A 13,187-nucleotide genomic window follows, 5' to 3' on the forward strand; every position below is an offset into this window, starting at 1 on the left:
CAAATCTCAATATAATTATGAAAAATTATAAAATATATTATGCACGGAAAGAACAAGATTGTACTGGCATAAATGCCAGATTTATCTCAGATAAATCTGAGCAAAAAAAAAATGTCAGATGATAGTGAGAACAATCTAGATTGTACTGGGATAAATGTAGATTATATTGGAATAAATCTTAGATTTATCCCAGATACATCTTGAATTATACACTGTCAGATACTCTTGGCATAAATCCGAGATTGTTCCCACAAACACCCACATTAGCACGGTGTCACACACACACACACACACACACACACACACACACACACACACACACACACACACACACACACACACACACACACACACACACACACACACACACACACACACACACACACACACGCGCGCGCGCGCGCGCGGGGGTAGTCAAGGAAGCTTCCTGTGATCTTAGAACGTCGAGATCTGATGAGAATTTGATTTTTGCAAAACGGGGTAAAAAAAATAACCAAGTTTTGTAAAAGTTGCGTTATGAAGACGGCTGCGATAGTTAGATTTCTATGAAATTTACTAATTAGTGGTAAGTTTCAAAGGAGAACTGCAAAATTGACAGCTTTTTAGTTTTTTTTTCTCGTTACAGAAGTGTAAAAACCGCATTGTATGAATTTTAATGAAAAATAGTTTTCAAACTGCATAGAGAAATTCGTTCTATAGATTCTTATGAGTACCTGGCTTCGTATGAGATTCGAAAATAATTTTTTCAACTTTGAAATTTTATATGTTGTTAAAAAATCTACGTCCCGAAAAAACTAATACATATTTCTATCAAAATTTCCACTTTAAAAATTATGTCACATTATTTTTTGATAAATTTAATTTTTCGCAAGTTATTCAACAGTGAAATAAACCCAACAGTTACTTTTCAAATTTGCTTACTTTAAACAACTATTGATTGAATTTTTCGAAACATTCATTCTTGGACCATCTACTATATTACAATAAGTAATTTTAACGCGTTAAGAACTATTTTTTTATTTCTAACCGTAGTTGTATCTTTCAAGATCATTCACAAAAAATTTATTACACAGTACATTTATTAGAATACCATTTCTTACAGTTGAAAACAAAAAAATGATATTTTTTGACTGATAAAAATTATAAAATTAATATCACCTGAAACTATTTTTATTAATATTTTCAGAATAATAATACAGAAAAATAAGTTTTTTTGTGAATTAATTAATTTAATTAATTATTTATACTTTTTATGGTTAACTTCATCCCAAAATCGTGAAAAGACTGCACATAAAATCTTTGAAATAAAAAAAAATACTCGATTGTGTAAGTGAAGTTGAAAAAATAATAAAAGTAGGTAAGAAAGAGTGAAGTATATGAATGAGTGAAAGAACAGAGGATAAAATAAAATGGGGGTGTCGCTGAGTCACGTAGCGGTAGCTTCGTTTGTGTAAAAATCAGTCGGCAGTCGTTTGTCGAACGTTACCACACCCGTTATAATTTGAAACCACAATTTTATACTATAGAAGGCCTACAAAATATTCTCCTTGTCATATCGAGTAGTTCTATTTTATTATTTTCGTTTTATTCATTAATGGTAGTACTAAGATTCAATAGTTATAAAAAAAAATATTGCTTCTGGTAAGCCAACAAAAAGAATTTATTAGCACTAAGGTACGAATTTTTTCTCTTAAATTTTAATTATTTTCGAAATATACTGATTGTTATTCTCCATGAAAATTTCACGTCAATTTTCTCCGGTCATACGCATCATTTTTAATTATAGTACATATTACTAACCGACCATTATAGCTCAGGATTATTGCTCATTATAATTTCGGTTTTGACTCAAAGAATATATAATATATCCAAACAAACTCATGTGTGACATTATAAAATATAACAAAGGTTTAATGCAAAAAATGCTATCAGTCATAGTCGAATGAGTGGAACGCCAATTAAAAAAATTTTGTAAGAAATACACTTTCTCAATTAAACAACAGTAATTTCTTTCGATTAATCGTACATAAAATTTATGTTGTTCACATTTATTAGCATGTAAATTTTTAATTGAAATAATGAAAAATGTTAAAAAAATTCCATGAATATCCTGCCATTTGAAAAATTGAAATCATATTAATAAAAAATAATATTATTTTGTTAAAAAAAAAAAAAAAAATAACGTAATTGAAAAAAGCTTGATTAAACAAACTTTCAGAAAATTTAAACTGATATGGTGTGATAGATTTCGAGAAATCTTAAAATTTGATCTAAGAAAAAAATTTTTCAAACGTCTTCTGAACTATTGTACTGTTCAATTTCAAAGCCCGATCAGCTCATCTACTCAAAAAAAAAACACGCCCGATTATTGACCAACGCTGCATAAAATGCAGAAATTCATCTTTTTTTTTTTTTTCCTTTTTTTTTTTCAGATAACATCGAGGCAATAAGCCATTATTTAGGAGAATACTCAAAAAGCCAAGGATCATCTGATAATATTACCGTAATTATTGTATTTTTAACACCTCCAGATCAAATTGTCAAAAAGCAATTAGATGCTCATTCTCTATCCACGGATGTGAATACAATTAACATGGAAGTAAATAATCGACATATGTCAGATCCCAATTCTCAATGTGATGTTGATACAGAATTCATGGAACAACAGTTTTATAATAAAAACGACTCTGCTTTTGATGATAATGCGTCTTATGAAAAGTCGTCAACTATAAGTCAAGATGGTAGAACTTTAGGATACGAAGATGGTAAAAATGACGATCTTGGTCCCGAGACAAACGTTGACACTCTCGATGATGCAAGTGACAATTGTACACTTATTAATGCTTCAAGAGAATTATTTTCAAATGAAAAGTCTGATAATAATCTAACTGTGGAAAATGAACTAGGCGATACATTTTTATGTCCTTCAAATAATACAAGTAAGTTATAAAAATTTACATACTTTGATTATTTTCATGATCTGAAAATTTTTTAACTCATCGAATTCATGAGATCTAATGGCTTGTTGCGCTCTACAAACTTTCTTGACTATATACCGCAAGGTTGGAATTGGTTGATATAATAATTTGTTAAGACGGTTCAAAAGATATCAAGAATTCTCAAAAAAAAATTTTTTCAAGAATGTTACTTGGAATAATTTTTAAATTACATTTTTTTCCATTTAAAATACTTACATTAAGTAAGAATTGTAAATTTTTATGTAAAAGATAGTATATGAAACCATACCCCGTTTTAATTAGTGTTAAATTGTGAACCTTATTTTCTTGTATATTTACCATTAAAGTTAATAGTTATTCACTTCTTAGAATTTTCTCGTGATTACTAAATTTAAATTATTTTTTCTTATTCTATGACTCACTGAATCACTTGTATAGTAAAATAATATTGTTAATAACCTAACTTTCTAAAATGTTCAGTTTTCGCTTAAAGAACTTTCTCTTGAACAATTTCAAATCGTATCAGTTAGTGAACTTAATGCACTGATTGTCACCATGAAAAAAAAAATAGGACCAGGAAATAATAGTAGTCGGCTTCTTATATAGACCAGGTAATGAACTGGCACCAAGATGAGACCAGATCCCTAATGCATATAAAATTTTATCTGGAATGGTATATTTAAAGTAACCATAAGGGAAACTTCCGAAAAATAAACTTGTGTTGAACAATTGATGAAAAACATAAAAAAAAAATGTCTTCAAATTCTAAAATTTTGCGACTTTTAAGAATAGATAAAAAGATATTGCTATAAGAGACTTATATTTTGAAAAATTTCATTACCTCAAACGTATAGAACTCCAGATTTTTCGTTTCTCGAAAATTTTCCAATTATGTTCCACTTTCCTCCTAATCTAGTGATCCAAATTAAATCTAAGTGGCTTTTGTCGCTTTTGATGGGATCTTATTGGAGTTTTTCAACAGGGAAGGAAACAGCTTCTTTCACACATGTGGTATTAATTATTTAAACTAGTTGTCATTTACATGCATCACACCGATAACAAAAAAATTACTTTATTATGTAATATTTTAATAAAATTTAATGTGATTATTGTAAGATAATGTTTGCAATTGTGTTCCATTCTTAAATCATTAAATTCGTTTCAAAGTTAGCTTAGAGTTTCGATAATAAAACTTTCCAAATGAAAAAAAAAGTAGTAAAAAAAAATAAATGAATGGAGAGAAATTAATCATTTGAAAACTCCTGGCTTACGCTCATTGAAAAAGGATGATTCAAGGTGATGCGATAATGTTAGATAAAAAAGCTAAGTATTTCTAAAAAAAAATTCTTAAGAACCAGAAAAAAAATTTTTTGAAAATTCATTTTTACAACAGCGTAAAGTCCGAAAAATAATTTTTTTTTTTTTTACTCGAATAACAATTTTGAGAATCTTTTATTATTTATCATTTAAAAAAAATAACTCCATCAGAAAGCTGAATTTTTCTTACATAAAATGCTATTATTCATTTTTTTTATAAAAGAAGCTAATGAAATAAATGGCTCAAATTTCAAGAGAATTTATCTCTTTACTTTAGAAAAACAAAATCGAATAATAAATCTATTTATAAATTCTTTTCATTCAATTTTTTTTACTTTTCGACGGATTGGAAATAGATAAGATAATTTAATTAGAAAAATTGAATACCATTGGTTTTATAAATTAAAATGCTGAATGTCAATCAAAAATTCTAAAAGTTATATATTAATTTTTTATTTTTTTTTTATTTTCGTCACATTAATCCTCGAACGGAAAATGTTTTAAAAAAAATTTGTCGATGTATTTTTTCGATTTTTTCTAGCTGAAAATAGGTGAAGCCAATCTCTATGTAATTACCCTCTTTTTATATGTATGAAGTAATAGTAATACTTACAATTTTAAATAACACTCTTTCCAAAATTTTAAGACCGATAGAGTTTATACCATGAAAATAATTTTATGTGGGGGAATGACTCATATATACATACGTAGTTATCTGTTAACATATGACTCATTCATACATTATTATTGTAGAAATTTCATTGATTCGATTTTCAACTCATAGAAGTATTTATAGTATTATTTGAAATTTACTAAAAAAATTCAGTCATAATTTTTTATTATAATTCACATTTATATTCTTACTTTTCTATACTATAAAACCATAGTTTAGATTAAAATATCATAATTAAATTAACTCTAAAAATTAGAAAATTATTGACTTCACGACTATAAGTATAAAATTCTAACAGATGTTCTACAATCTTTTGAAAGTTCGTATATAATTTACAAATTTACAGATTTAATTATCAAAAATTAGTTATCTGACAATTATACACTCCTCTCATGAATTTCCAGAACTATCAAAAAATGAGTAAAATATTCGAAAGGTAAACTAATTAGCAAAAGAAAATAAGTAGTAATTACGAAGAAAAGATAGAAGATGCACTAATTAGTAAGAAAGAAGATTACTAGCAATAACACAAACCATATCTTCAAAGGCAACTACATGAATCCACCAATACATGTGTCATTCAGAATTTGATAAAATTTAAGTTTCGCGGGCATAGGGGCTTCATTCGATAGTTTGCCATTTTGCGCATGTATGTTGAATATACTGCGGGTAATTTTGTAGACCCATATATCTCAGAGACTGGTTTACTTTTTCCAATAGTTTGGTATAAGGTAATAGAGTATAGTGTAGAGTAGTCAGCCTAAAGAATATCGTGGGAACCATCTTCAAGATTAGTGCTACGATTATTTCGGTTTATATTCAATCGCCATTATATAATTTTACCGTAATTTCCTTTACAATAAAATACTTTAATACACTGGCAAAATAGTATGAGGATAGGAGAGTGAACGGGTTTATTATATGAAAAAAATTACAGTCTTTAAGGTAAGCTTTTACATAAAAACCACTATGAAGTTCCTTAACTCCAATATATTTTTTCAAATAAAACGAAATAAAAAAGGAATATCGAAATGGTATTTCGAGAATTCTCAAGAAATGCATTATTTCATTTACTTTTCTTTTTCTATATATATATATATATATATATATATATATATATATATATATATATATATATATATATATATATATATATATATATATATATATATATAATGATATATATATCATTATTATTAATAAATAAATGGAAGAATACTTCAACATTTATCCAAATTTTTGTGACAAAATAAAAAATTATTATTCTTTGTTAGCTATTCAGTGACGAATATATAATGATAATAGTAATAAATGAATTATTAACATTTGATTTAAAAAAAAAAAAAAAAACAGTGATTAAAAATAGCATCGCGTTTTGCGTTTCTTTTATAATTGTACTGTTATGTTTTTTTTTAGGATATGTTTTTAAAGTCTAGCTATGTGAGAATGAATTCATAAATAGAAAGGCTAATGAATCTTAATAAATATTCTTTGAATGTATGAAAAAAAAACGTTACAAGTTTTAATTTCTACTTAACCTCAAATTAATTTGATATAAATCTACAGTAGTAAAAAATAATTATTTATTTATTTGTTATAATTAAATCATGCTTAATAAAATAATCAAATTAAATCTGCAGAATAATGGTCAGGATCTAAATCAACTGTTTTATCAATTTCTATTTGTTGTTTAATTTTTGCCGCTGCTATCATTATGATATTGTAAATTTTTAACCTGAAAAAGTTTTTTTAAATTTTCTGATCTAAATAATATTATAAATATTGAACTTTTTTTACAATATCGTAAACTTATTATTCAGCAAGGATCGATGTACTGGCTAAAAAAAGAGAATTTACAACCTGAGCTGAGCTAAGTTAGTAAACCGACACGATTTCATCCATCCTGCATGACGGTTTGTAACGCCCATTTCTCTTGGTAGCAACGTCGCTCATGCGCACATCCGTTAATGCTAGAAGCTTCTGTTAACTTTTCTTGTTTTTACCATATTATCCTCACCGAAACTCACCAGACTTTTTTGGCAAGTGTCCCAAATACATTCCAACATATTAATTGCAATTCGTTAATTTAAATCCTCCAAAACATTTAATTTTATTCAGATATATAGAACTATTTTGTTATTCTTCATTCGTGACGTAAAAAAATTCAATGTTAAAAAGTCAAATCTAGTATTGTATATAAATTTTTAAAAATTGAATTACAAAATAAATCTACATTCATTAAGAAAATAATGAAATAACCATTATTTTTACAATTTGTCCTGATGAAATTTAGTTTCTTTTAAAATTTTTATTAATTTCTACTTTTTTACAGATGAACACCATAATATAACAAGTGTGGACAATGTAGGTGATAGTGACGAGTCAGATGACGAATGGAACTTTTACAGAATTGAACCAAATCAAGAAACGGAAAATTCTTTGCAACCAAAAGTATCATCAGTGGTCAGTGAAGTTGGTGAAGAAATTGTAGAGCCAGAAATTCTCGAAAATTATAAAGATTTACTCATATCTGATGAAAAACTAAATTTATGCAACCAAAACCCTGAAAAAAGTGAGGAAAAAGAAAGCTTTTTTTCACCGGATAAATCTGAGGTATTTTATTTTAATATTAAAAATATAGTATTTATTCTTTAAATTATAATGAATTTTACTTTTTCTAGATAAACGAAAATAACGAAGATTTATTACTTCCTGAAATTCAAGATAATTGTTCTGAAGAAATGGATTTTTCATTGAATCCAAATGCTGCAGAATTTGTCCCCGTATCCTCTCCTCCTTCAATTCCATCACGATTTATGGATTTGCCAATATCAGGCTCACCATTGAAACAGACATCAATGATGGATGATATTAATTTACCGAGTCCAAAAGAATTTAAAGAAGAAGCAAGTCATCGTCCTCATGAAGTTGAAGAAGAAGATAATGAAATCATATCAATAAACGGCAATGTTTTCACAGGTGAAAATATTGAAGAGTTTGATGGAAAAAAGAAAGCTGCTTTGAATTTAGATGAATCAGAAATTTCGTCTACAAGAGCAGAATTTGGTGACGAATCAAATATTAGTTTTCTTGCTACAGATTTTCAAAAAGCAAGTGGTTTCGATGGATCATTCACTGAGTCATGTACTGAATATGAAAATGATCCAATGGCTATGTCTATGGGTCCAGATGGATTCAATGTGCTCAGCAATCCCGTTGATTTGAATGCTATTCATGATCTCAACGATTCGGATCTATGTGATATTAATTATCTTGGTGAAGAAAAAGAACAAACTTTAACCCCAGTAGATGACGACCATTCTCAACCATTGGATCTTAAGTCTCCAAATTCTAATGAATTGCAACTTAAATTAACTCCTTCAGAACATGAAAATACTAATAATAATATAATGTGTACCTTATCCCCTTCTGAGGAATTAAACGTTAAAGATATAGAAAATAACACAGATGAAATTATATCACAAGTTGCCGCTATGAACTTAAAAAATGAACAGTTATCTGAAGTGTGTTTAGAAAATACAAATGATTTTATGAATAATACTGACAATATAAAAAATAATGATCAGACACAAGATGATTCCCTACTTACTGAACAAAAACCAGCAGAATCTTTATTCCTTGAATCTCAACATGTACCTCTAGAGAATGTTGAAATTCAAACACCACAAAATAAATTTGATTCTTCATTAGAAAATTGCTTAATCTCTTGTGATGAATCTGAAAACTTAGAACATCATCAAGAAATTATTTTAACAGATCAATGTAACGAAAATACTTTTTCTGACTCTGAAAAATTAGCTTCCCACGATTCTATTAATATTCAAGCCATTACTAAGTCAGAACCGACTTTTAATAATGAATGTGAATTTAAAAACGAAGAACAAAAAAAGAATGAAGAAAAAGACAATGTGCCGGATATTTCAGTAAATAATAATTTTACTAATGTCCTCGTTGATATAGTTCCAACAAAAGCCCAAAATGGAGAAAATTCAATTATTGAAAAAGAAAATACGGATATAACCGTCAGTCCCAGAAAATCGATGGAGCTTTCAAAGTCACTTCAAGAATTCACCGGGTTAGAAAAAGAACTTAGTCCAACTGAAAATAATAAAAATTTAATGGAAAGTATTTCTCACGAAATTTCTGAAAAGTCACAAATACAAGATGCTTTAACGACAAAAGATGTGGTTGTAGAAAATTCTGAAAAATCTTTAGATCAAACAACAGAACCATCCCCTGAAAAAATTAAAGTTTCAGCTGTTGAAGCGAAAAATACCACGGCTGTTGCTGTAAAAAAATTCTAATAAAATATCATCCAAAGTTATCACCAAAACTTCTGCAACGAAATCGTCTCCAAGAGTAACGCCTGCTGCTTTATCGAAACCTCTAGTAGGCGTTGTATCTCGTTCTACTAATTCATCTGCTGATGCAAAAAAAGTAACAGGAGTTGGTGTTGCTGGAAATTCTGTCGATGTTTCAAAAGCGTCAACTTTGAACAAGCCTTCATCAAAACCAGGAATAAAATCTGCTCCTCGATTAACTTCTGCATCTCAATCTAAATCTTCGGTTACCAAAGTCCCATTGACAACTACTAATACAGAAAAAAAATCAACTGTTACAACAAATGGAGATTCTAAGGCTAATAAAATACCCCCAAAATCTCGGACATCAACGGTTGATGTCCCTTCAAAGCCTCTAGTCAAATCAACAGTATCTTCTACTCGTCTTACCACAACAACAAAATCGAAATCTTCTGTTGGGACTACTGAATCTAAACCAGGACTGAAAACTACTGTAGAAGTAAAATCTTCTGGAATTAATGTACGACCCAGAACAGCTCCTTCTGCGCTAACAACTACCAAATCTCGTACTTCAAATCCTGTAAAATCATCAATTGTTGATAAAAATGTTAAAGAAACTGCCAATAAACAAATATTAAATCGCACAACATCTACTACTAATTCACGAGCTAGTAATCAAGGTCTTCATTCAACAACTACTACGGTTTCAGCAACAACAAAACGAAGTACTACTACTGTTCGAACAACCAAACAACAATCATCATTGACACGCACAACTGCTAAAAACATCAAAACATCTATTAAAACAAATGTGAATAAAACACAATTACCAAATAATGTCAATGAGATAAAGAATGTAAAAGTTATAGAAGAATCCTTGTCTGCTGTGACGATTGCAAATACAGAAAATGTGTCGGAAAAAGATTCAACTACACCTACTATAGAGAATCAACAAATTATCGGTCAAGAATTATAGTTATTTAATGAATAAACAATTTATAACGAAAATACGAATAGATGACTAACAGCGATACTAGGGAACAACGAAGTTTCGATTTTTTAGTTCTTTGGGTGAATTCTAGATATTCAATTTTATACTTCCATTTTTCAATTTAAAAGACTTATCGAATTCTTTATATTCTTTCTCACTTTCTGTTTTTTTAATTATACTAATTACTTGAAAAAAATATTTGTTTTCTATAAGTAAAATTATTTAAACAAAAACTTAATGTATTGAAAATGTAAACTATATAATAACACAAAAAATCGTATATTTAGCTTGCTTTTTTCATGATTGTAATGTATCGGTAAATTCGAGAAAATTCAATTAATAATCAAACGAAAACGAAAGAAAAAAACAAAAAAAAACCTGATACTTCTCTCATGTACATATCTACAGTATTTGAAGTAACTATAATCCATTTTTAAATAAAAAGAAAAAAAAAAACATCGTAAGTAAGCTATGAAAGAAAGAAAAAAAATAATAAAATATATACTCCTTGCTTAAAACTTGAATTTTGTTTTCATCATGTATTGGCGTACTTTAAATTATTGGAAGCAAATAATTAAAGATTTTATCAAAAGATGAATGATAACGACAATTCAATTAAAAGTTATAAATATAGTTATGTAATAAATAATAAATAACCATGAGTTAAATTTATATATTTTTAATTATTGTAATGTAAGCAAAATTTTTGTTCAGAGCTCGATTTATTTCATCTTTGGTTAATTTTATTTGCTATGAACGTTATTCTTATTTATGAAAAAAAAAATCAAGTTTACAAAATTGAGAATGTTTGTACTTTTTATGCGTTTTAAAAAACAAAATATATACATATGAATTGTAAAACTATTCACTTGAGTAAAAATAATGAGATAGGTAAAATAAAGAAAGGTAATCTATGGCAAAATGTGCGTATCCTTATATTTATAAACTTATACTTCATTTTATAACAACCATTTTTTTAAACCTAATAATATTTCATTACTATTTTTAATTAACTTTAAAATACGAACAAATTGAATAAAGGTTATGAAAAAAATTTTGAGCAAAATAATATTTTTTATATAATGATTTTTGTTTTAATTTTTATTTTGATGCAAATTTTATTGTCATAATATCACTTTATATTGATCGATAATACACACTTAAACTCTTTTATAGACACGCTCAGCTTTAACTCCATGTTTGTTCTCCGATAAATGCTGAAATAATTTTTTAATTAAATATAAAAATGTTTATTTTAAGTTTAATAACTACAATTACTTATGTGAGTTTAAATATTTGTAATTAGAAATTATGTATAGACAATTTTGATTTTGAATGTATGAATACTTACAACAGAAATACCAGCATCAGTGAATTGATAAACGCGAATTGATTTATTACCATCAGGAAGATCGGATACGGTTACAAATTTATCTCCTTCCCGGGTAGTTATACTCTGGAATAAATTATAATTTTTTTTACTTCTCTTAAAATTTTTGTACTGTGGCTATTTTGTGCTAAGAGTTATTTAAAAAATAATATTAACACTAATCTATTTATCTAAAAATTAAAAAAAAAAATAAATAAATAAATCGATACAGTACTTACTTTAAGAACCAGACCATGAGGCATAGTTTCATCATATGGAGTTCCTAAGATAAATTTAGTAGTCGAACTTTTACCTTCATTTGAAATAGTAATAATCCAATGATCACCACTTTGACTGATTTCAAACGTTGGTTTTCCTTGACTAAAAACTTTTGAAACTTCTAGATTTTCAGCTCCACCAACAGTTTTAAGGTATTCTTCTAAACCCTTGCTCGATTCATGCTCGTACTTTCCAACAATTTGTACCATCTTCAATAGAGTAGATGAAGTATTCAAGGCGGATTTGAATATACTGATACCGTTACGATCAAGACTAGCACTTATAAATGGACAGAACAGTTCTTCTGTCCCCTCACGATGAATCAAAGGAACAAATTATAAAGTATCTTTGAAAGCAAACTGATTTTTAGATTAATTTACTCCCACTACTCTGTTATACAAAAAGATCGTTAGTTAACTACATACATTATACTTTGAGCTTCCCTTCGCTTATCTTCGTCTTTATCTTGCTTTACTTTTTAAGTTCAAACAATTTATCTTCATTCATTAAAACACTTACAAAAGTGGCCAGACTTTGATAAAAATTATTAACGAGCTAAATGATTATTCAATAAAACAGCGGATAAAAATAATAGTTTAGTCAATTTTTTTTTTTTTTTGATATTTTGAATCAATATTTAATCAATTTTTTTGACAATTAAAAAAATTAATAAATGAAAAAATCATACTATTTTATTTATCACAATATAATTATAAACTATAAATAGTTATAAATATTTTATTGAGCAACTCATGCAATTTTCAGAGTTACCTATTATTTTTAACAAGGATATTAACTAAAATTATTGAATAATTGAAAAACTAATTGAGAAATTAATAATTTGAAGTTATTATTTTTTTTGTATTTTATTGTAGCAAAACTTATAATTTTATGTTTGAATGGTGAATTGAATATTTGACAATCACATGAGCACATGTTTTTATATGAGATGAATAAGCTTATTTATGACTGAAGGAGTTATTTTCTTCAACAACGGCTTAATCATTTATAAAGTAAATGAGTTAATGGTTAAAGCCTTTAGTCCAAAGTTCAATTATAAAATTTAAACTGTTCGTATTTAAAATCGATAATTGTTATATCTTTAGTCTTTTTTGAGAATATGCAAAAATAAATTTGTTGAGCTGATAAAATACTTATCATTATTTTTATATCGTCTTAAAAATGATTGATTTTTACTTTGATAAATTGTGAATTTTGTACTTTCATTCTATAAGAACACTTGAATACAAAGTGGTTTATTAAAAAAAAAAAAAATTTT

General features: G+C 27.2%; 2 protein-coding genes across 2 annotated transcripts in view; one reads left to right on the forward strand and one right to left on the reverse strand.

Annotated features, from left to right (window-relative positions):
• Nucleotides 1–10,932, forward strand: part of LOC141538436 (uncharacterized) — a 93,469-nt gene extending 82,537 nt beyond the window's left edge. Inside the window, 4 exon segments of the mRNA XM_074259875.1 lie at nucleotides 2,433–2,939; nucleotides 7,280–7,560; nucleotides 7,629–9,259; nucleotides 9,261–10,932. Of these exon segments, the coding sequence (XP_074115976.1) occupies nucleotides 2,433–2,939; nucleotides 7,280–7,560; nucleotides 7,629–9,259; nucleotides 9,261–10,245 (3,404 nt within the window). The 3' untranslated portion in view covers nucleotides 10,246–10,932.
• On the reverse strand, nucleotides 10,645–13,075 carry Fabpl (FABP-like protein). Its single transcript, XM_074259889.1, has 3 exons — nucleotides 11,869–13,075; nucleotides 11,612–11,716; nucleotides 10,645–11,477 (listed from the first exon to the last, which is right to left on the reverse strand). The coding sequence occupies exons 1-3, from the start codon at nucleotides 12,115–12,117 to the stop codon at nucleotides 11,421–11,423; spliced, it is 411 nt and encodes a 136-aa protein (XP_074115990.1). The 5' UTR covers nucleotides 12,118–13,075; the 3' UTR covers nucleotides 10,645–11,420.
• Between the last annotated feature and the right edge of the window lie 112 nt (nucleotides 13,076–13,187).

The sequence above is a fragment of the Cotesia typhae genome, unplaced genomic scaffold (assembly GCF_013202065.1).
Source record: "Cotesia typhae breed Kobodo isofemale line unplaced genomic scaffold, CoteBio_Ctyphae contig_22, whole genome shotgun sequence".
Taxonomy (NCBI): Eukaryota; Metazoa; Arthropoda; class Insecta; order Hymenoptera; family Braconidae; genus Cotesia; species Cotesia typhae.

Coding starts and splice junctions, on each gene's coding strand:
- Fabpl (XM_074259889.1), bottom strand. CDS start 12,117: ATGGTACAAATTGTTGGAAAGTACGAGCATGAATCGAGCAAGGGTTTA. Junction 11,717..11,868: donor CTCATGGTCTGGTTCTTAAA/GTAAGTACTGTA, acceptor AATTTATTCCAG/AGTATAACTACCCGGGAAGG. Junction 11,478..11,611: donor CTGATGCTGGTATTTCTGTT/GTAAGTATTCAT, acceptor AAATTATTTCAG/CATTTATCGGAGAACAAACA.